The following is a 24,036-nucleotide window of genomic DNA, read 5'->3' on the forward strand; positions in this document are numbered from 1 at the left end:
GGCCATTATCCGTATGCAGACAGAGAAATCCATACGGGACTTGCTTCCGCATACACAACACAGGCATTTTGCTCATACGTCAGAACTACTTAAGGTAACGGCCGATTCAAACATCCGCCGCGTGAATTGGGGGCAGGCTTACCTCAAGTTTTCAGAGGAGATGATGGACAGCAAAACTTAACCCTACCTAGAAACCGCTGAAAGCAGATGGGGTACTTAACCACAAAAGTCAAATCTGAACCGATAAAACGAGCTACGTGAACATGAAAGTCTCTTAACGAGAAGGGAATCTGCTTATAAACCAACCCTTAAAAAAAAAAAAAGGCCTTCTGGAGAATCAGCAGCTTTTCTAAAGTACTTTTTATTTCCAGCCAGAACACAAGACTTAATTTTATGCACACACCCCCAAATTTTAAACCAGACCAAACCCCACACATGCACTCAAATGGGCACCCAGTTAACAAGTCAGCTCTCCCTGGCTGGGCTCCAGAGCGTATGCTCTTTGCACATGCCTTGCAGCCCGTACCCCGAGGGCAATGTGCCCCGTAATGGGCGGAGGCGGATACCACTCTGCCGACTTCATCACAAAGCAAATGAGAAACAGGTCGTGAATTCCCTCCTGGAATGAGTACCAATCCCTCCACCAAATAACTGTTGCATGGTCACCCTTAGCTTGGGCTCTGAAACGACACTGTTCCCACCCGCTTAATCGAAATGATCGGCAGCGTTGCATCATCTGCATTCAAGAACGGGTCAATGCTACAGCTGCCGATCACTGCTTTGGGCCCCCCCTCCCCCACGCTATCGGGGTACGTACTATAGAAGAAGCTTACTGACAGACAGCTCGACGTTTAATTTTGGTTTCTACATACGACAGATTATGCACAAACAATTTGTGGGGTTTCAGGTACAGCTGCTGGTTTTCTTTTTTTCTTCTTTGAAAGGCAATTCTTAAAACAAAGTGTCCTTTTTAGATTTTATCCTTGCTAGTTACAGGAACTCCTGCATTCCAGCGCTAGGAAAAGTGTGCAAATGAAATGCATATTTATCCTGTCGAGAAAGAGAGAAGAATGTTGGATTAAGAAAGGGGAAAGTTACTTCGTTTCAGTGCCCTACCAGCATAACTCAATTTTTCTTGATTCTTCCCAGAGCTTTTTTTTTTAGCAGGAACTCCTTTGCATATTAGGCCATACCCCCCCCCCCCCAAATCCTCCAAGAGCTTACAGGGCTCTTCTTACAGAGTCTACTGTAAGCTCCAGGAGGATTGGCTACATCAGGGGTGTGTGGCCTAATATGCAAAGGAGTTCCCGCTACAAAAAAAAGCCCTGGTTTCTTCCTATGATTCGCAGGAATATTTCTTAATTTTATTGTATTTCATTTGTACCCCGCAAGCAGGCGCAGGGCAGCCCATGACATATGGTGAAACAATAACACACAAAACCAACAACCATCTAAACAGATCAGTACAAAATATCTGATGGCAGCTTAACCATTCTAACTGCAGTGGCTGCCGCAACAATGTCAGGGAAGGCACCTTCCTCTCAAAAGAAAAACAGGGTCACAGCTGGTTCTGGCGCCAGGCTGGTATAGGCCAGGGGTAGCCAAACTTGTTAACGTTGCGCCACATAGAACAAATGTCAGATGTCTGAGAGTTGCAAGACATGAACATCAGATGTTTGAGAGTCGGAAGGAAAGCAGGAAGCCAAATAGATTAGGGAGAGGTGGAAAGAAAGCAACTTTAAATACATTCTCCAAGCCACCAGCTGGCTTGGCTTGGCGAAGTGATTTAAAGAGATAAATGCCTTCTCCAAGCCAGCCAATGGGGTCTTTGAGAGCCACACAATACGTGTGAAACAGCCGGATGTGGCTCCTGAGCCACAGTTTGGCCACCCCGTTATAGGCAGTGCCCTGAGGCAGACTGTGTAAGGGAAAAGCTGCAAAAAATTACACAATGCGCTTTTTTTTTTTTGCACAAGGTAGAACAAGACCTTGCATATGAGACCCCTTGCTGAAAAATTCTAAGCTTGTTGGCCTTCTGCTTATAGGTCAGGCTATGCCAAGACTCCAAGGCCAGTAACAGCACTGCATTCCTACCGAGTGAAAAAGATAATCTCTATTAAAAACAAAGGAAAGGATTGGGGGAATAGAGATTACAGAAATGATTACATTCGAGTCCCAACAGCATCTCTCTGTTGTTTGGCTTTGTTTTGCCTGCTGAAAAAATTGTAATAAACAGTATGTAAAAAAATTAATTAAAGCACACACACACACACTAAAAAAAAGTCCAATAGCACTTTAGAAACTAACACAATTTTTCGGGTTATGAGCAATGTAAAATGTGATCAGCTTTGACTGTGGATGGAAAGCTCATATCCCCAAAATATTATTGGTCTCTAACCAAAGTGCTACTGGATTCATGTGTAGCTGTTACACTGCCGACCAATATGGCTACCCTCTGAAATGACACAAAACAAGGGTTCTTCCAGACAAGAAAATATCCTCAATACCTGTGAAAAACAGTAAGCAGAAATCTGAGGATGACAACCAGGAAGAAAAAGAAAGAAGAAAAAGAAGGAGGAAGATGACGACTGCAGATTTATACCCTGCCCTTCTCTCTGAATCAGACTCAGAGCAGCTTACAATCTCCTGTATCTTCTCCCCCCACAACAGACACCCTGTGAGGTAACTGGGGCTGAGAGGACTCTCGCAGCAGCTGCTCTTTCAAGGACAACTACGAAAGCTATGGCTAACCCAAGGCCATTCCAGCAGGAGCAAGTGGAGGAGGGGGGAATCTTACTCCCAGATAAGAGTCCACACACTTAACCACTACACCAAACTGGCTCTCCTGTGCACCAGCAGATAACCTCATCATGCACCCTGTAATCTACATGACTCAGTGCAAAAACGGTTACATGAACTGGCCAGTTCAAACACTTCTCTTGTGGAACTCTCACATGAGCAGTGAGCTTACACATATGCCTTCCCTACCATTGGGCCATTTCTGTATGTGATTCACCAAGAACAAAACACCTAGTAGGCTTGTTTGCCTTTTACTGAAAAACTGCTTTAATCTGGCTTTCTGAAGTTAGTTGCTATACAGCCCTCGCGTGAAGCTTTTGGCCTGCGCTGGAAAACAAAGGTGATCTTGTGCTCACCACAGCTATAGCCCACTCAAGAAACAACCCACCAACCCAGCTTGCTATAGGCCTATGTTTTCCCCCAAGAAGAAGTCATCACTCACCTAAACTTTGGGAATTATGCTATTGTCACTGGCAACCATTTTTTCTGCTTGGTGATGAATTCAGGAATAATTCAATGTATCTGTGCTCTGCGGGAGAAGAGAGAGACAAGCTTGAGTGAAAGACTGGCACTTTGAAGTTCAGCAATCGCGTGTAACAACACCCCCCCCCCCCCGATACCATGTCGAGTGATGCAGCTCTGGGGGTGACCTTCTCCTACTGTGGATGTTCTCTCTCACTGGGCCAAAAAAATATAGATACCCTGCCTGTCCCTAGCACAATACTTCAAAATACTGCCTACATTAGGTTTGTAGGTGGGATTAACACAGCGCTCACAACTGATGGTGGTGGAAAGTGCCACTGTATTCCAGCAAATGTAACAACCCCTTAGGGTTTACAAGGCCAGAGATATTCACGACTGCAGATTTGTACCCCGACGACTGCAGATTTATACCCCGTCCTTCTCTCTGAATCAGAGACTCAGAGCGGCTTACAATCTCCTATATCTTCCTCCCCCACAACAGACACCCTGTGAGGTGGGTGAGGCTGAGAGGACTCTCACAGCAGCTGCCCTTTCAAGGACAACTCCTGCCAGAGCTATGGCTGACCCAAGGCCGTGCTAGCAGGTGCAAGTGGAGGAGTGGGGAATCAAACCCGGTTCTCCCAGATAAGAGTCTGCACACGTAACCACTACAGGCTCTTTCCTCTACTTAGTGCTTCCCAAATGTATCTGGGTTTTCTCAGGAAAACCAGGTTTTGGGGAGGGGGGGGGAGAGAATCCTGGGGAAATCCTGGATATATTCAAGAATTACCGGTAGATCTGAAAGCAGCAGAAAGGCAGGAGGATCAGCTGTGCCAGGGAAAGCCGCCTGTTCCTGCTGGCTCAGCTTGGGTTCTTGTTCAGCCCTGTTTAAACTGGGCTGCAGGAGAAGCCAGCCCCGGAAGGCGCTGTGCTGCAGGGAGCAATCTGCTAATTGCGGCACGACAGATCCTGGGGACGGCTTCTCCTGCAGGGCAGCTTAAACTGAGACCTCCCCACTCAAGGCAGATCAGCTTCTCGAAGAAACTCCCCCAGCCAGGATGGTGCGTGGCCAGGGAGAGAGCGCAATTTTAAACTCTACTGCAGGAGAAGCCACGCCAGCTCCAGGATCAAGGGCTATTTTAAAAAAAACAACAGTATTTTTCGTCTCAGGCCTATTGGACTTCTCAAGATTTCTGGAAAATCCCAGTTCCAAATGCCATACCCAGGATCCGGGATTTTTCAGAAATACTGGAGGATTTTCAGGTCCAATAGATCTGAACTGAAAAATACTGATTTAAAAAAAGAATTGCACACCCCTGGCAGCAGGTGAAAGACTGCTAAGGACTGTACTCTTAGTGTACAAAGAGCTTAGATACACCTAGGATGCTCCAGTTTGGTGTAGTGGTTAAGTGTGTGGACTCTTTATCTGGGAGAACTGTGTTTGATTCGCCACTCCTCCACTTGCACTCCAGTCCTCCTAGGGTCAGCCATAGCTCTTGTAGGAGTTGTCCTTGAAAGGGCAGCTGCTGTGAGGGCCCTCTCTGCTCCACCCACCTCACAGGGTGTCTGTTGTGGGGGAGGAAGGGAAAGGAGATTGTAAGCTGCTCTGAGACTTTGGAGTGGAGGGCGGGATATAAATCCAATATCTTCATCTACCTCACAGGGTGTCTGTTGTGGGGGGGGGAGAGGTAAAGGAGATTGTGAGCCGCTCTGAGACTCTTTGAAGTGGAGGGCGGGATATAAATCCAATATCTTCATCTACCTCACAGGGTGTCTGTTGTGGGGGGAGGAAGGTAAAGGAGATTGTGAGCCGCTCTGAGACTCTCCAGAGTGGAGGGCAGGATATAAATCCAATATCTTCCATCTACCTCACAGGGTGCCTGTTGTGGGGGGAGGAAGATAAAGGAGATTGTGAGCAGCTCTGAGACTCTTCGGAGTGGAGGGCGGGATATAAATCCAATATCTTCATCTACCTCACAGGGTGTCTGTTGTGGGAGGGGAAGGTAAAGGAGATTGTGAGCCGCTCTGAGACTCTTTGGAGTGGAGAGCGGGATATAAATCCAATATCTTCCATCTACCTCTCAGGGTGCCTGTTGTGGGGGGAGGAAGATAAAGGAGATTGTGAGCAGCTCTGAGACTCTTTGGAGTGGAGGGCGGGATATAAATCCAATATCTTCATCTACCTCACAGGGTGTCTGTTGTGGGGGGGGGAGGTAAAGGAGACTGTGAGCCACTCTGAGACTCTTCGGAGTGGAGGGCGGGATATAAATCCAATATCATCTTCTTCTTCTTCCTTGGAGCTCTGCAGTTAGGCTTAGGAGAATGTGTCAGATTTCCTAGGTGCCAGATTGAGGCTGTCAGCCTGACAGGTAGCAGGTTACACATGGAATTGTGCAGGTAACACGCTTGGTCACTTTTCTGTTCCTGGCTGCCTGCACTTGAGCAGCCGCAAATGCCTAGTCTGCCCAGGTGACTTCGGATCTTCAAAGTCAGACAAAAGTCAGGGTCTCCTGCCAAGCACTTGACATTTTATTATTCATTTACTTTAGTTATATCCCACCATTCTCCGAATGGGGACCCCAAAGCCGCTTGCATCGTTTTCCTCTCCTCCATTTTATCCTCACAAGCAGGCTGAGGCTGGCCCAACGTCACCCAGCGCGTTGCCAAGGCAGAGCAAGGATTCAACATGTTTCAAACTTAGCAGTTCTGCCGCCCAAACCTTTCTCTCTCACACACACACAGCCCCTCAGAAAATAACACAAGGACTACTTACGCACGTGAGACCTGTTCTTGGCCATCGCGGCAACTGCATCCTCGTGCGTCTCAAAGTGCACATCGGCTTCACCTGTCGCTTTCCCACTTGAATTATATTCCATCGTGATCCTCACCGGTTTCAGGGGAGCAAAGAACTAACAAAGAAAACCAAAGATATAAGCCTGGTTTTGGGGGGCGGGGGGGAATCAAATTATTGTAATTTATTTGTCCCTGAGCTCTTAAAATCGGAAAGCTAAGAGGAGGTAGTTAGTAGCAGGGCCCAGCCCGAAAGACACAGGCCGGGCCTTGTATGTACCTATTTAAGATTAGGTAGCAGAGATATAAACTTGTTAAAGGACACAAACAAACACGACTAAATCTTTTTTTTAAACTTGAAACATGATTAACACATTAGCACTCGTTGGTCTTAAAGGTGCTTTCTTTGTATTTCTCCCAAGGGATCCAGGGAACTGGGCAAAGGAAGCTCTGGCTCTTTCCCTCCCTCCCTTGGGGAGCAGGAGGGGGAGAAGCCTCAACCAATGGAGAAAACATGGGTTTTGCTCTGTAGCACCTGTGCGATTGAGCAAGCCTTGCAAAGTAAGTTGAGATGCAGAAGGAAGCAAGAGACGCAGACAAGAGCCAGTTGCTTGGGGGCCTGATAGCCTTCCGGGGGCCAAATTCAGCCCCCGGGCCACATGTTTGACGCCCCTGTATTAGACAGCCTGAACAGTTAGATTTGAATCCAGTACAATCTTCAAGACCAACAAGAGTTTCAGGCTATAACCTTTCAACAGTCAAAGCCCCCTCCCCCACACTGTGTCTGACAAAGGGAGTTTTGACTGTCGAAAGCTCACACCCTGGAAAACCTTGCTTGGTCTCTAAGGTGCTACTGGAGTCAAACCTAACAGTGGTGTAGTGGTTTGGTGTAGTAGTTAAGTGTGCGGACTCTTATCTGGGAGAACCGGGTTTGATTCCCCACTCCTCCACTTGTAGCTGCTGGAATGGTCTTGGGTCAGCCATAGCTCTCGCAGAGTTGTCCTTGAAAGGGCAGCTTCTGGGAGAGCTCTCTCAGCCTCACCCATCTCACAAGGTGTCTGCTGTGGGGGGAGAAGATATAGGCGATTGTAAGCAGCTCTGAGACTCTGATTCAAATTTAAGGTCTTCTTCTTCTATTGCAAACTAACACAGCTACCCTCTGAAGCAGCAGACAGTATGAACATCAGTTAGGTAAAAGATTCCAGAACCCAGTCCTTGGGGCAATTTAATGCGAATGCTACAGAAAGGTTGACTTTTCTAGTATGATGGTCCAGGATAGTTAAAAGGATCTTACCCCTACGTACATTTATAATATCTTGGGCAGTCGCTTGAAAAGGCAGACCCCTCAAGTGAACAAAATGAAGTGAGGAGAAGCTCCCGGATTCCGCCACCTCTCGAGGCTTTTCGAACACTGGCTTAAAAACATCTGCAGAGTTGGGGGGAAAGACTGTAAGTAACGTGCAAATTACAGTCATGCACTGCTGTTATCTCTCCAATGCACAACACACTGAAAGGGAAAAGCACAAACGAACCTACCATTTTCTGTGTCACTTTCATAAGCCGGTCTCAAGGCCTCGCACAATTCGCTCTCCTCAAAAACCGATTCAGGGTCTTGCTTCATAGCCGAATAACCCATCATTTTCCTACCCCGGTAAAAACCGTTGTGGGTACGAACTTCGCTCCTCTGGCTTGGAAATATTTCTATATATCTAGTTATTCGGACAGGGAGACAAGTTAGAGGATGAGAATTTCCCCAAACGGCATTTTATAAACTTTTTTATTTTTTAACATGATATTAGCAAACAGCACAAACTTTAGTGTAATTCTATATTAATTCTAAACAATGGACCTCTGACCATATCTGCAAAAAGGTGAGAAACGTTCAAAAAAGAACAATCCGTATAATGGGAACATATTAAAGTCCTAATTTCTACACAAACTACTAGCAAGATTTTCAGGACAATGCCAAGGAAGAGCAAACTGGAACTGAGGCTTGCAGAATGGTTCCTTCGGCTGCAAACTCTAAAAAGGGAAATGAAAGTTCAAGAGTTCAAGGATGGCAAAATAGGATTGTGCATTGGATTGAAGCTGGTCTGATATTGTGTCCGTAATTTAAGAAGAAGAAGATGATGATGATATTGGATTTATATCCCGCCCTCCACTCGGAAGAGTCTCAGAGCGGCTCACAATCTCCTTTATCTTCCTCCCCCCACAACAGATACCCTGTGAGGTAGATGAAGATATTGGATTTATATCCCACCCTCCACTCCGAAGAGTCTCAGAGCAGCTCACAATCTCCTTTACCTTCCTCCCCCACAACAGACACCCTGTGAGGTGGGTGGGGCTGGAGAGGGCTCTCCCAGCAGCTGCCCTTTCAAGGACAACCTCTGCCAGAGCTATGGCTGACCCAAGGCCATTCCAGCAGGTGCAAGTGGAGGAGTGGGGAATCACCCGGTTCTCCCAGATAAGAGAGCTATGGCTGACCCTAGGCCATTCCAGCAGGTGCAAGTGGAGGAGTGGGGAATCAAACCCAGTTCTCCCAGATAAGAGTCCGCACACTTAACCACTACACCAAATCCCACAGCTTTATGCACCACTGAAGGTATTTCCTTTGATTTCAATTTAGAGGCTAGGAGCCCCTTAGCTGCCATGAGGACTCCTTTTTCTTAAAGCTGGGAGATCGGAATCTTCCCAAAGGTTTTAAAAGATAATCTCTGGATGTACAGGAATCAAGCAGCCTATGATGACTTCGATCTGCATGAGAATTTTCTCCTAGTAAGCTTTTACTTTGGGGCAGTCTCGCCAACAATGCAATAATGTTCCCACCGACCTGCAATGTTTCCAACGAAGACACTGCACCAAACCGAGGTTAGAGGAAGCAGGTTTGGTGTGACAATCTGATCAGTTGGCAAGTAAGACTCAGAAGCTAGGGGATGAACTGAGCTAGCAAAGCCACAGTTTGGAATGACATCCTAACTGAAAAGCCATTCTTTATGGCCAGCTGCATCACAGAAGCTGAAGTGAACGCAAAATGCTTAAGAGGACAGAAAATGAAAATGATTAATGGGCTGGAGCACTTTCCCTATGAAGAAAGGTTGAAACGCTTGGGACTCTTTAGCTTGGAGAAACGTCGACTGCAGGGTGACATGATAGAGGTTTACAAGATAATGCATGGGATGGAGAAAGTAGAGAAAGAAGTACTTTTCTCCCTTTCTCACAATACAAGAACTCGTGGGCATTCGATGAAATTGCTGAGCAGACAGGTTAAAACGGATAAAAGGAAGTACTTCTTCACCCAAAGGGTGATTAACATGTGGAATTCACTGCCACAGGAGGTGGTGGCGGCCACAAGTATAGCCACCTTCAAGAGGGGTTTAGATAAAAATATGGAGCACAGGTCCATCAGTGGCTATTAGCCACAGTGTATGTGTGTATATAAAATTTTTTGCCACTGTGTGACACAGAGTGTTGGACTTGATAGGCCGTTGGCCTGATCCAACATGGCTTCTCTTATGTTCTTATGAAAACAGATAGCTCTAAACTATGGTTTGCCTGTTATAGGTTCACGCCACGCTTCCGTGCGACGTCTGAACTGAGTTACAGTATTTTGTCTGTCTTAGCAGCTTTCTCAGAACAAAGGGTCTCCAATGTTTTTGAAGTCTATGGGCACTTCTGATACAGGGTGTTGAAGCCTATGGGCACTTCTGATATAGTGTGTTGGGCACAACTGCAAAATGGCTGCCAAAGGAGGTGGAGCCAACCACAAAATGGCCACAGCAGGAGGTGGAGCCACGCTAAGAGGAAGCCCAAGTGCAGGAGATAATAGTAAGTTTTAAAAATGCACTGGGAAAGGGAAGTATGTAAGAGAAAACCCAACAATGTTTTGGCAGTTGCCACCAAAACCAATGCTATTTTAATCTGTACAACCAATCTCATCTCCAGTGGCAAATCAGAACCCCTACCGGTAAAGGTCCCACTTGACCCCACCCACTTTCTAAAAATGCTCAATGGATGCCAGGAAAGGTGCTGGCAAGTGCCATGTTGAGGACCCCAGCTCTGTACTATCCCAGGATCACAAAATGGGGTTAAGCAGGGACAGTAGCTAGCTCAAATCTACAGCCCAACTCAATAGTCTTCACACGAGCTCAGAATATATAAGTGTTATCTTTCATTTTAAAAAGAATCCAGCATCATTTCAGGTAGCAAAAAAGGCAAGGGAAGGAGTAGCATCAAACCTCTCATTCTGCTTTAAACATGGCAGCTTGTCTGTCTTAAGAGCAAATACAAAAAAGTCAAAACACAGCTGCCCCGCTCTCTCCTACAAACAGCTCGGCCAACCACCTTCCAATATGCACTTACCGGTTCCCAATCTCTTCCTTATGCTTCAACAAAGCCTGATTAGCCATTTCAGGTGTAGCAAACTGCACAAACGCCTCTCCTGTTTTCCTCCTTCCTCTCTGGTCCATGACAAACGTTATGTCGACTATAGTCAAGCCTGTAAGAGAAGACATTGGCTTTGTCTTAGTACCAGCAAGCCCTCTTTGCCTTTTGTGGTAAGGGAACCCAAATGAGCATACGTTCTCACAAGCAACACCAAGCAACCTGAAATACAGTGGGGTCAATTGCTCGAACATTTGTTCCCATCTCGAATACAAAAATATGACATTTATATTGGCCTCTGTGTCTCCCATGAACTTAAACACAGTGTAGCAACAATGCCCTTCAGTTCTCTACCTGGACTTACACTTAGTTCTCACATCTGTTTGTTAACTTTTGTATTTATACGCTAATTAGCTGTAACTCACAGGTCTTTCTAACGGCTTCACTCCAATCTTAGCTATACTTATTGCTGTTACTTATACGTCTTGATTCTCCCACCTAACCCTTCCTGGCAACTAACCCCACCATGCCTCTGTCCACCTATATGTAAGGCCTGGAGAAGTCTTTGTCTATATATCTGAGGAAGTGCGCATGCGCAGGAAAGCTAATACTTGGAATTAAATTGTGTTGGTCCCAATGGTTTCACTGATCTTGAACTTTGTTCTGTCACAACAACCCTGGGAGGCATTTTAGGCAGACAAAGGGTGACTGCCTGCATGGGGATTTAAACGCAGATCTCCCCTGTCCTGGTCAGCCTATAGCAGGGGAGGCCAAACTTGCTTAAGAGCTGCAGAGTAGACATCAGATGTTCGAGAGCCACAAGACACGAAGAAGACGACTGCAGATTTATACCCTGCCCTTCTCTCTGAATCAGAGACTCAGAGCGGCTCACAATCTCATGTATCTTCTCCCCACACAACAGACACCCTATGAGGTGGGTGGGGCTGAGAGGGCTCTCGCAGCAGCTGCCCTTTCAAGGACAACTCCTGCGATAGCTATGGCTGACCCAAGGCCATTCCAGCAGGTGCAAGCGGAGGAGTGGGAAATCAAACCTGGTTCTCCCAGACAAGAGTCTGCACACTTAAACACTACACCAAACTGGCTCTCCATGAATATCAGATGTCTGAGGGAGGGAGGGGGGAAAGAAAGCAATTTTAACTTTAAATGTCTTCTCCCAAGCTGGCTGAAAGGGTAGTGGAGGCTTTGAGAGCCACACAACATGTGTGAAAGAGCCACACGTGGCTCCTAAGCTGCAGTTTGGCCACCCCTGGCCTACTGCACCGGACTGGCCCAGGGACAAAAAAAATCTGCTTTTGTTCCACACACGCATACAACCTGGACTTCATCTGGGGCCCACAAACTCTTGCCCATTCCACACCATTACCTGAGAAGAACTCAGAAATGTCCGCTTCAATGCAACTATACGGAAGGCCTCTCAGTCGTACGACCCCATCATTGGTCACGGAAGTCGAAGTGGACTGCAAGCTCTTCATGATGGCTTCAACATCCTCATTGTGAATTTCAAAAACTACAATGGGGGGAACAACACCTCCGTGAGAACCATGGTAATAATGGCGACAGCAGAACTATCCTAGAACATCTTTAGGGGGGAAAAGCAAGAGGGGATGGAAATACTCCTTGAAGTTCATATTTACTCCATCCGTCACAGTGTTCCCTCTAAGCTGAGTTAGCATGAGCTAGCTCACAGATTTTTAGCCTCCAACTCACAGGTTCAGCTCAGGAAGGATGACCCCAGAGCACAATAATTTTATGCAGTAGCTCACAACTTTTAATGCCAGTAGCGCACAAAGTAGAATTTTTACTCACAAGACTCTGCAGCTTAGAAGGAGCATTGATCCCTTGGGGGAAAAAAATATGTCACCTTATGTTAAAAGGCGAGAAAGAATGCGCAGCAAGTGGACTTCTCCAACTTAAGCAAGGTGATCAGGGAATGCTCTCCCCTGCAGCAACAGCCCCGCCCACTTTCCACATCAAGGCCCACGCATGCTATGCCGTCACACTTCTGACAACGCTACACTCGGTTTTGCAGGGGCTCAATGCAAAGCGGGAGTAGCTAAGGCTGTCCGAAATAGGCTAGAATAGGTCAGAATGGTTTTTTATATATATATATTTGCACACTTAAATAAGGGATGCTGATTGTTTATCTCATTACATATACTAAACCCATCTTCCTCTATATTCTAATATATTATTTTTGGTATTGACCAACTGGAATGCTGTTTGTAACGCATGCTGCATGCTAAAAAAGTAAACTAGGTGGACAGGAATACCTCTGAGAAAAACACGTTCTCTGTTTAACCCAGGCCTGAGGAGCTATAGAGCAATTAACAGACTCGGCATCTATTGCGTTGTGACACACTCACCGTCACCCTTCAATCCTGACGCGTTTACTGACTTTGCTATTTTCCAACACAACACAAATGGTATCTAAACCAAACCGGTTTTTCTTTCAGTTTGTCAATTGTACTATTTTGCCATAGATTCTAACTTGGTACTATTTTGCATGCATAACCACTGCCCACCAGCTATATGCAACTCTGCTCACTGTACCCCATTTCATCATCTGATGAAGTGCGAATGCACACGAAAGCTGACATTCTGAACAAAACCTTGTTGGTCTTAAAGGTGCCACTGGACCCCAACTTTGTTCTGCTGCTTCAGACCAACACGGCTGCCCACCTGGATCTATCCACACTAGGCTAGGTGGGAAGAAGTTGGGGGCTATCAAAACTATCATGAAAAATCCATTTCCCTTTCAGGAATGTTAAACCAAACGAGCATTTGTGAAACAGGCGACATCTCTGTGCCTTGAGATGATCGGTTTCCTTGTTTAAATGTCCTGGTTGTTGGAAGGGTTAATGTCAGAGAAAGCCAAGTCCAGAGTGGTCAGGAAAGGAACAACACTGATCTGCAGCTGAAAAAGGCGATGCTACAGAAACCTAAGACACTAGTTAATTTATTTCAGTCTAAGTACCACAACCTAGCCTGGCAGCGGCATTAAACAAGCTGAGCTGGAAAACGTGTCAGTACAGGGCTACGGGTGCATCAGAGTATAAATCAAGAATTGCAGACACTGAAGATGATGCTGGATTTATATCCCGCCCTCCACTCCAAATCTCAGAGTGGTTCACAATCTCCTTTAACTTCCTCCCACACAACAAACACCCAAACACCCTGTGAGGTGGGTGGGGCTGAGAGAGCTCTCAGAGAAGCTGCCCTTTCAAGGACAAGCTCTGCAAGAGCTATGGCTGACCCAAGGCCATTCCAGCAGCTGCGAGTGGAGGAGGGGTTCTCCCAGATAAGAGTCCACGCACTTAACCACTACACCCTACTGAGAATAGAGGATGCACGCCTTAGTTACTGGAATGAAGGCCAGGGGTAAGATCCTCCTTTGCAGAGAGCCAGTTTGGTATAATGGTTAAGTGCCTGGACTCTTATCTGGGAGAACCGGGTTTGATTCCCCACTCCTCCACTTGCAGCTGCTGGAATGGCCTTGGGTCAGCCACAGCTCTGGCAGAGGTTGTCCTTAAAAGGGCAGCTGCTGTGAGAGCCCTCTCAGCCCCACCCACCTCACAGGGTGTCTGTTGTGGGGGAGGAAGGTAAAGGAGATTGTGAGCCGCTCTGAGACTCTGAGTGGAGGGCAGAATATAAATCCAATGTTGTCGTCAAAGTAAAACATTTTGAAAATGTTATGTTCCTTCTCTCCATATCTCTGTGCTCCATTGTTTCCCTCTCAGTTCACAGAACTACGCATCTTGGGGTACATTTAGGAACCGGATGGAACCAGAGCACAACTTGCCTTCCACGTAGCGCTGGCCCAGGTACCTTCGGTGCTTCTCCAGGGCCTTCTGCACATCCTGTTCGGACTCCAGCTCAACCAGAGCGTCTCCTCTGCGTTTCCCATCGCGATTTAAGAGGAAGTGTATGCCGTGTACACCGTTCCGGATCTTGCTGCCTAGGAATGGATCGAGCGTGACATAGAGAGGGAAGAACATGATGAGATCAGAGACCTCCTTCTCCCTATTGGAAGCAGTGTTCCCTCTAAGCTCAGTTAGCATGAGCTAGCTCACAGATTTTTATCCTCCAGCTCACACATTTTGGTCTTAGCTCAGGAAGGACGACCCCAGAGCACACTAATTGATGGAGTAGTTCACAACTTCAATGCCAGTAGCTCACAACGCAGAATTTTTGCTGACAAGACTGCAGCTTAGAGGGAACATTGATTGCAATATTGTAATACCTTGGTTCAGTCACAAAGACATGCTTAGTTCTTATAACATTTTTAACTTCTGCAACACTGAAAAGCTCAAAAAGGCATACACACAGCCCAGCAGGATTCCAGCTCTATTACTCCAAATACCAAAATGTCATGCAGATAGTGTCTCTGTGAGAGAACGAACATGAAAACTACGTATGGATCAAAATATGCAAGAACCTTGCACGTTTCCAAAATAGATAAAAAATACTGAATCATACATTGTAATCCTGCACATGCAAACTTCACGTTTCTTTATTTCATTTAAAATAGTTATATCCTACCCTATGGCTAACCCACGGCCATTGCACTTGCAACCATATGAAACCCTGCTCTGAACTCTCCTAAAGCAGTTTAGTCCAGGCCTGAATGTGCCCCCTTATATTAGAGATGATTTTCTTGGGAGTTAAACTAATTGCTGACTCCCTATACTAAACCTCATTGCTTCAGTCCCCTACTCCTAGGGGATCTGCAGTTTACAGTTCAGTTTCCCGGTCTGCACACTTCTGGGATGCTGTCAAATCCGCCCCCAATGGACACTGCCACAGTGTGATTATCTTATTTCTGACGTTACCCTACAGCAAATCCATCAGGCCGTGCCAAAGAGGCATTCCTGTTCTCCATCACAACTACTGCTTTGGAAGACACCCTTCGAGGAAGCTGAATAATTTATATACCTACTGCGCCCATGAAGACCTTATTCAACAATTACGGCTTCATCGCTGCTTTAGCCAAAGGAAGCTCGAAGGCAAATCACAGCCTACTATAGATCACCAACACACATCCTTATAGCAACTGAAAAGAGAAAGAGTCCAATAGAACTCCAAAATATAGGACAGAGGGACTCACACTCTAGTTGTATCGGAAGAAGTGAGCAGTGACTCACGAAAGCTTATCTCCTGCCACAAACTTTGCTAGTCTGCCAGGTGCTACTGGACTCCTGCTCTTTTCTGCTGCTACAGACAGACTAACGTGGCTACCCATCTTGAGCTAAATGAAGAAGCGAGCAGCAGCTCACAAAAACTCACCCCTTGCCACAAACTTTGCTAGTCTTTAAGGTGCTTGCTCTTTTCTGCTGCTACAGACAGACTAACGCGGCTCCCCAATCTTGATTTATCACACACCCGTACAGGCCACAAATAACTTTTGCACTCTGTTAAAACTTAATATAAGTGCAGCAATCAGTACAACTCTAAATACATTCACCCCCCAAAGTATTATATATCCAGCCACGTTATCTCAGTATGATCAAGACGGGTAGCTGTCAGACTGTCTGTGGCAGCAGAAAAGAGCAGGAGTCCAGTGGCACCTTAAAAACCATAAGTCACTGCTTATTTCTTCAGACTCTCGAAAGCTCCTCCCCTACCACAAATTTTGTTAGTCTATAAGGTCCTCCTAAGAGCCCCGTGGCACAGAGTGGTAAAAGCTGCAGTACTGCAGTCGGAGCCCTCTGCTCATGACCTGAGTTCGATCCCGGTGGAAGCTGGGTTCAGGCAGCCAGCTCGAGGTTGTCTCAGCCTTCCATCCTTCCGAGGTCAGTAAAAGGAGCACCCAGCTTGCTGGGGGGAAGTGCAGATGACTGGGGAAGGCAATGGCAAAATACCCCGTAAAAACGTAGTAAAAGCGACGTCACCCCAGAGTCAAAAACAACTGGTGCTTGCACAGGGGACTACTTTTTACCTTTTTAAGGTCCCACTGGATTCCTGCTCTTTTCTACTCAATATGGTTATATGATGAGTTATATATTAACTAGCCAAAACTCCCAAATTCAGTATCTGTGGGCCCCACATTGGTGTAAATTGCTCTGCATAACGATCATGCTCATGTATTCCAGAAACAAAGAATCCTTACAGCTTGACCCTCACCACGTCTTCTTGGAAACAAGCCCCAAATGACTTCAGTGAGACTTGGTTTCCAGCTATACTTCAAACTGTATCCCTAGACATCCCCTCAAGACACGCTGAGGAACAAAAAGTACCTGCAAAGAAGTTGAGAACATCTTCCTCGGTACAGGAGTAAGGCAGACCCTGGGCTCGAATAAGATACACGTCATCTTCTTCGCAGGACTTGGACGGTGGCAGCTCGTATTCTGAGAGGGGAGGATACTCGTCCTGAAACGGAGTGGGTTCCTATGAAGAGTGTCGTTTCATTGTTATAACATGACATGTAAGCCAAGTACATTATACCAGGCTGTAACTATTTATTTATATCCTGCTTTCCTCCCCCACCCCAGGCGAGCGGCTTACAAGTTCTGCTCTCCCATCTTCCATTTTACCTTCCTACACACACCCCTGTGAGATAGGTTAGGCTGAGAAAGAGTGACTGGCCCAAGATTACTCTTCAAGCTTCGAAGGCAGAGTAGGATTCGAACCTGGCTCCCCAAGATCCTAGTTCAGCTCTTTAATCACTGTCACAGCGACCAGGGACACAAGAGCGTGACCATCTGTCTGCTTGGGCTGTGCAGTGCAGGAAGAGAAGCAGAGACGATGTATCTAGGAAAAAGGGGTCTGTCTGGGAAACCTGCATGAAGGCAGAAAACCATTTCTGGTCTCACAACAGTTCCCATCAACAATGCCAATGAGTGACTAGCGAGCCAACGCTTTTTCTACGATACCATCTGAGCCACGAGATCTTTCGGTGTATGTTTTCAATGTCACAAGCAGTGTTCCCTTTAAGTTAGTGTGAGTTAGCTCACAATTTTTTTAGCCTCCAGCTCACACATTTTTGCCTTAGCTCAGGAAAAATGGCCCCAGAGCAAACTAATTTATGCAGTAGCTCACATCTTTAATGCCAGTAGCTCACAAAGTAGAATTTTTAAAGAAGATATTGGATTTATATCCCGCCCTCCACTCCGAAGAGTCTCAGAGCGGCTCACAATCTCCTTTCCCTCCCCCCCACAACAGACACCCTGTGAGGTAGATGAAGATATTGGATTTATATCCCGCCCTCCACTCCGAAGAGTCTCAGAGCGGCTCACAATCTCCTTTCCCTCCCTCCCCCAAAACAGACACCCTGTGAGGTGGGTGGGGCTGAGAGGGCTCTCACAGCAGCTGCCCTTTCAAGGCCAACCTCTGCTAGAGCTATGGCTGACCCAAGGCCATTCCAGCAGGTGCAAGTGGAGGAGTGGGGAATCAAACCCAGTTCTCCCAGATAAGAGTCCGCACACTTAACCACTACACCAAACTGGCCCTTCCAAGGACAACCTCTGCCAGAGCTATGGCTGACCCAAGGCCATTCCAGCAGGTGCAAGTGGAGGAGTGGGGAATCAAACCCGGTTCTCCCAGATAAGCGTCCGCGCACTTAACCACTGCACCAAACTGGCTCTCTGCTTACAAGACTCCACAGCTTAGAGGGAACATTGGTCACGAGTATGCTGAGCCTGTGTGTGTTTGGGGAGGGGGGGGGATTTCACTAACACATTAAAATCTGGGAGACCAAGGTTGTCTGTCTGTTTCAATTATCGTAATTCACACCCATCACATGAATAACCCACTCGCTAGGCCTGCTGGACACTACTCTTCACATTAAACATAAGGACGCTTCGAAGCTGCCTTCATGACGTGTCACTTCTGTTTCTTCTCACTTGTGCATTCCGACTTAGCAACCCCCCAGGCCACATGGTCAACTTTAGATTAGAACTATTAAGCCTTTTTTAAAAGAAAGAGGGAAGGAGGAAGGGGGGGGGAAGAGAGAGAGATGTACAAAATACTAAAACAGTATGGTGAGATTTGACGCTGTGTTCAATGACCCTTGACTTCAGACACAGGCAGGAAAACCTCTCCACCTGTGACTTCACTGGCAGAGAATGTCTTTCTCAAGGTGACACAAGGAAAGAGGAAAGGACACAGCCAACAGCAACTAGAACAAGCCACTAAATTTACTGCAGACTCTCTGAAAAGAAGGCCATTTTCATGGGACTTTTAGGGGCTCTTCCAAGTTTCTGCCATGGGCCCTCCTAGATAGGGTTACCAACTCTGGGTTGGGACAGACCTGGAGAGGTGGGTGGAGCCTGGGAAGGCACCTCACTGTGTATAAGACTGCAAAGTCCACTCTCCAAAGCAGCCACTTCTCCAGGAGAACTGATCTCTGATACCGCGTCCTTGACTTCTGGTGGGATACGATTTGGGACAGAGGTCAAGCTTTAGATCCACAAAGCACCCTGGGAAACCTCACTCCTGTCAACCGAGTCTATTTCAACAGGTTGTCACAAAGATAAAAGCTGTACATCCATGGGAACTTCCGCTTCTTTAACGCCTCTTTTGTGCTTTGATTGTTTTGTTTGTTTATTATAAACCCCCTCAAACAAATCTTGTTATTTAAATATTTAATCCACTTTGAGTCCCCATGGGAAAACCAGACTATAAATAACACACATAACAAATATTTATTCTCCACTTTTCTCCCCAATGAAGAAGAAAATGGATTTATACTCCACCATTCACTCTGAATCTCAAGAGTCTCACAGCAGCTCACAATCTCCTTTACCTTCCTCCCCCACAACAGACACCCTGTGAGGGGGGGGGGGCTGAGAGGGCTTTCACAGCAGCTGCCCTTTCAAAGGACAACTTCCACAATGCTATGGCTGACCCAAGGCCATTCCTGCAGGTGCAAGTGGAGGAGTGGGGAATCAAACCCGGTTCTCCCAGGTAAGAGTTCGCGCACTTAACCACTACACCAAACTGGCTCTGAGCAACCAAAGCAGCTTACATCGTTTTCCTTTCCATTTTATCCTCACAACACCCCTGTGAGGTCGGTTAGGCTGGATTACAGGTTATAACACTCAAAGACAACGGAACTCCCAGGGCTTAACAGAGATATTGGGTTCTTATCTCACTACATATGCTAAGTCACTCAGTTTATTATCTGTACATTACTTTGCCGCTATTTGCAGGTCTTACCAATTGCTTTAATCCTATCTTTACTGTGTTACTTTTGCATCTTGACTCTCATTAGCCCTTACAGCAACTAACCCCTCCACCTGTATTGTAACAGTTGAAGAAATCTTGTTTCAATGTATCTGAAGTAGCACACATGCATACTAAAGCTTATATCCAGAATTAAACTTTGCTGGTCCTAAAGGGGCCACTGGACTCAAACTTTGTTCTGCTGTGGGAAAGGAAGGGAATGTGATTAGAAGTGGCTTCTCCTTAAAGTAGAAAAAAGCCAAGTATAAAACCCCACTCTAATTCTTTAGCTGAATTAATTATCTAAATGAATAAGCAAGCCTCTCTCATTACGTTCTTGAAAAGATAGAACCTGGACATCCTAGCAGACTCAGAAATAGCCACACGAGTTACCCTAAATGCCTCGGTGAAGAAGCCAGCATGATACAGTGATTAGGACACCAAAGATGACTCTGGATGGACCCAGGTTCGAATTCCCACTCCGCCACGAAGGTCAGCAAGTGACTAGGACCCAGTCACACACCCTGAGCCTGACGTCCCTCATGCAGTTGTTGTGAACATGAAAGCCGTCTTCCCTCCGAACTGAGTTAAGTGTGAGCTAGCTCACAGTTTTTTAACCTCCGGCTCACACGTTTTTGTCTTAGCTCAGGAAAAATGGCCCCAGAGCATATTAATTTATGCGGTAGCTCACAACTTTAATGCCAGGAGCTCACGAAATACAATGTTTGCTCACAAGACTCCGCAGCTCAGAGGGAGTGCTTCACAAAAAGGCTACCATGAAAAGCTGAATTAGTGTGAGTTAGCAAACAAAGGGTTTTTTTGCCTCCAGCTTACAGATTTGTGTCTTGGCTCAGGAAAAATGGCCCCAGAGCAAACTAACTTACGCAGTAGCTCACAACTTCAATGCCAATAGAGCGTAAAGTACAATTTTTGCTCACAAAAATTAGAGGGAGCATTGCATGAAGGGGGAAGGGGCCTTGCCCAATGTTCCCGTAAGCTGCAGAGTCTTGTGAGCAAAAATTCTACTTTGTAAGCTACTGGCATTACAGTTGTGAGCCAATGAATAACACAGTGTGCTCTGGGGCCATCCTTCCTGAGCTAAGATGATGATGATACTGGATTTATATCCCGCCCTCCACCCCGAAGAGTCTCAGAGCGGCTCACAATCTCCTTTCCCTTCCTTCCCCACAACAGACACCCTGTGAGGTGGGTGGGGCTGGAGAGGGCTCTCCCAGCAGCTGCCCTTTCAAGGACAACCTCTGCCAGAGCTATGGCTGACCCAAGGCCATGCTAGCAGGTGCAAGTGGAGGAGTGGGGAATCAAACCGGGTTCTCCCAGATAAGAGTCCGCACACTTAACCACTACACCAAACTGGCTCTCCAGCTAAGGCAAAAATGTGTGAACTGCAGGCTCTGAGCTAAGTCTGTGAAGTCTTGTGAGCAAACATTGTAATTTTTGAGCTTCTGGTATTAAAGTTGTAATCTGAGCTTAGAGGGAACACTGGTCTTGCCACGCCATGCTACCCTGCAATAAAAACAGAATATAACATCATCTATAGTACATCATCTATAGTTGTTGTGCAGTCGCACAGTCGAGTCCAACTCTTTGCGACCCCATGGACAAAGTCAATCCCAATAGTGTGAACTGGTTTGCTCAAAGACGGTTCCTGTTTTTGAACCATATTAACAGAACAACATCTAATATTACATTAATGCTGTAATAATATGCTGTAATAGTATGACAATCTTGCCATATCGCACTGTAAAGATTCTTCAGAAAGGTTATTTATAGAGTTATTTTTCTTTCTTTTTTTTAAAAAAGGTAGCCTTACCTTTGATGGGTAAAGTTTTATAAGTGTTGTTTGTTAACTTGTATCAAATTTTAAGTTATAAAAAAACAGAAATGATGCACTGTAAGGATACTTCAGAAAGGTTATTTATAAAGTTAACTATTTATCTTTCTTTTTTTTTAATGGTCACAGACTTACCTTTGATGGGTAAAGTTTTGTAAGTGTCATTTGTTAACTTGTATCAAAATTTAATAATATTTAAGTTAAAAAAATAACTATTGCACTGTAAGGATACTTCAGAAAGACTATTTATATAGTTACCTATTTTTCTTTTTTAGAAATAGTTGTAGCCTAACTTTTGATGGGTAAAGTTTTATAAGTGTTGTCTGTTAACTTGTATCAAAATTTAAGTTATTAAAAAAAAAAAGAAATATTGCACTGTAAGGATACTTCAGAAAGGTTATTTATAAAGTTAACTATTTTTCTTTCTTTCTTTTTTTTAAATGGTCGCAGCCTTACCTTTGATGGGTAAAGTTTTATAAGTGTCGTTTGTTAACTTGTATCAAAATTTAATAAAATTTAAATTATAAAAAAAAAACTATTGTACTGTAATGATACTTCAGAAAGACTATTTATATAGTTACCTATTTTTCTTTTTTTTTTTAAATAGTTGTAACCTTACTTTTGATGGGTAAAGTTTTATAAGTGTTGTTTGTTAACTTGCATTCAAATTTAACAACATTTACCGTAAGTTATTAAAAAAAAAACAGAAATATCGCACTGTAAGGATACTTCAGAAAGGTTATTTATATAGCTATCTATTTTTATTTTTTTTTCCATGTCTGCAGCCTTACCTTTGACGGGTAAAGTTTTACAAGTGTTTTTTCTTAACTTGCATTAAAATTTAAGTTATACAAAAGCATAACTTAACAGCCAAAGAAAGAACACGTGTTTCCCCCCCAACCCCAGGATCACCCAGAGGCTGAAACCCCTTACGAGAAAAACCACTAGAGAGCAAACCCTTCCCCGTCCCCATCCGCCCTTCTTCCCCCGTCCCTTCCGAAGAGAAAGCGGCGGCCCCGCACCGGAGCCCTACCCGGCTGTAGCATCTCCCCCCGAGGGACGGCGAGAGCAGCGAGCCCCGCAGGGCGCCGAAGCCAGGCAGCGGCCCGGCGGCACCGGCGAAGCCTCGGCTCTGCGTGGCTGCCCCGAGGAAAGACAGGAGGCGGCGGCGGCGGCGGCCTGAAGGGCCGAGGGCGTCGCAGCAGCCGGCGGCGGAAGAGGCCGCGGCGGCGACGACGGCAGGCCGCAGAGGGAGGCAGGCCGCGCAGGTCTGGCGGCAACTGCTACAGCCACAGCCCCGGAGCAGCGCGCCCAAGACCCAGCGCGTCCCGGCCATGGGAGACGGAGGCCCCGTCGCCGTCGTTGTCGTCGTCGCCGCTGCCGCTCCTCCTGCCCGAGCCAAGGCCTCAGGCACATGCGCCGCTCGGACGGGAAGAGGAGGAGCAGCGGCAGGGGGAGGAGGCGGCCTAGGCCGGAGCCACGGCGGCGGCGGAGGAGGAGGAGCTGCCGCGTCAGGAGGCGGCATCCCGCCAGGCCCAGGCCTCGCCGGCCCGCCCCGCGCGCAAGGCCCCAGGCGGCCTCTGAGGAGAGGCGTCGCGGGCGCTGAGGGGAAAAGCAGGGCCGCGGTGGTTCTTTACTGGCAGGCGCCTCTTTTCATTAAATGGGTGGCGGGTAGGATTCGCCTCAGCGGAGGAGGCTCGAGCCCCTCATCATGGGGGGGGGGTCGTCTCAGGAGGCGAAGCGGGGAGCTCGGAAAGAAGCCAGCAGTTAACATAAGAACATAAGAGAAGCCATGTTGGATCAGGCCAGTGCCCCATCCAGTCCAACACTCTGTGTCACGTAAGAACATAAGAGAAGCCATGTTGGATCAGGCCAGTGCCCCATCCAGTCCAACACTCTGTGTCACGTAAGAACATAAGAGAAGCCATGTTGGATCAGGCCAATGGCCCATCCAGTCCAACACTCTGTGTCACATAAGAACATAAGAGAAGCCATGTTGGATCAGGCCAATGGCCCATCCAGTCCAACACTCTGTGTCACGTAAGAACATAAGAGAAGCCATGTTGGATCAGGCCAATGGCCCATCCAGTCCAACACTCTGTGTCACATAAGAACATAAGAGAAGCCATGTTGAATCAGGCCAATGGCCCATCCAGTCCAACACTCTGTGTCACGTAAGAACATAAGAGAAGCCATGTTGGATCAGGCCAATGGCCCATCCAGTCCAACACTCTGTGTCACATAAGAACATAAGAGAAGCCATGTTGGATCAGGCCAGTGGCCCATCCAGTCCAACACTCTGTGTCACATAAGAACATAAGAGAAGCCATGCTGGATCAGGCCAATGGCCCATCCAGTCCAACACTCTGTCACAGAAGAACATAAGAGAAGCCATGGTGGATCAGACCGGTGGCCCATCCAGTCCAACACTCTGTGTCACATAAGAACATAAGAGAAGCCATGGTGGATCAGACCAGTGGCCCATCCAGTCCAACACTCTGTGTCACAGAAGAACATAAGAGAAGCCATGTTGGATCAGACCAGTGGCCCATCCAGTCCAACACTCTGTCACA

The 24,036-nt window shown here is 46.5% G+C and overlaps 1 protein-coding gene across 2 annotated transcripts; it reads right to left on the reverse strand.

Moving 5' to 3' along the window:
- Positions 1–838: 838 nt before the first annotated feature.
- Positions 839–22,886, reverse strand: GRSF1 (G-rich RNA sequence binding factor 1). 2 transcript variants are annotated; one of them, XM_060247170.1, is made up of 10 exons: positions 22,497–22,885; positions 16,686–16,818; positions 14,252–14,407; positions 11,816–11,959; positions 10,411–10,546; positions 7,588–7,760; positions 7,356–7,477; positions 6,035–6,170; positions 3,242–3,328; positions 839–1,050 (listed from the first exon to the last, which is right to left on the reverse strand). In XM_060247170.1, exons 1-9 carry the CDS (start codon positions 22,797–22,799, stop codon positions 3,267–3,269), a joined length of 1,365 nt encoding a protein of 454 aa, XP_060103153.1. In that variant the 5' UTR covers positions 22,800–22,885; the 3' UTR covers positions 839–1,050; positions 3,242–3,266. The 2 variants fall into 2 exon arrangements, with proteins under 2 accessions (XP_060103153.1, XP_060103154.1); XM_060247171.1 differs by lacking the exon at positions 3,242–3,328 and having other exon boundaries at positions 22,497–22,886.
- Between the last annotated feature and the right edge of the window lie 1,150 nt (positions 22,887–24,036).

This window comes from Heteronotia binoei, chromosome 9, assembly GCF_032191835.1.
Source record: "Heteronotia binoei isolate CCM8104 ecotype False Entrance Well chromosome 9, APGP_CSIRO_Hbin_v1, whole genome shotgun sequence".
NCBI classification, from domain to species: domain Eukaryota; kingdom Metazoa; phylum Chordata; class Lepidosauria; order Squamata; family Gekkonidae; genus Heteronotia; species Heteronotia binoei.

Coding starts and splice junctions, on each gene's coding strand:
- GRSF1 (XM_060247170.1), bottom strand. CDS start 22,799: ATGGCCGGGACGCGCTGGGTCTTGGGCGCGCTGCTCCGGGGCTGTGGC. Junction 10,547..11,815: donor CATTTCTGAGTTCTTCTCAG/GTAATGGTGTGG, acceptor CTTCTCTTACAG/GCTTGACTATAGTCGACATA. Junction 3,329..6,034: donor CAAGAACAGGTCTCACGTGC/GTAAGTAGTCCT, acceptor CTTCTCCCGCAG/AGCACAGATACATTGAATTA.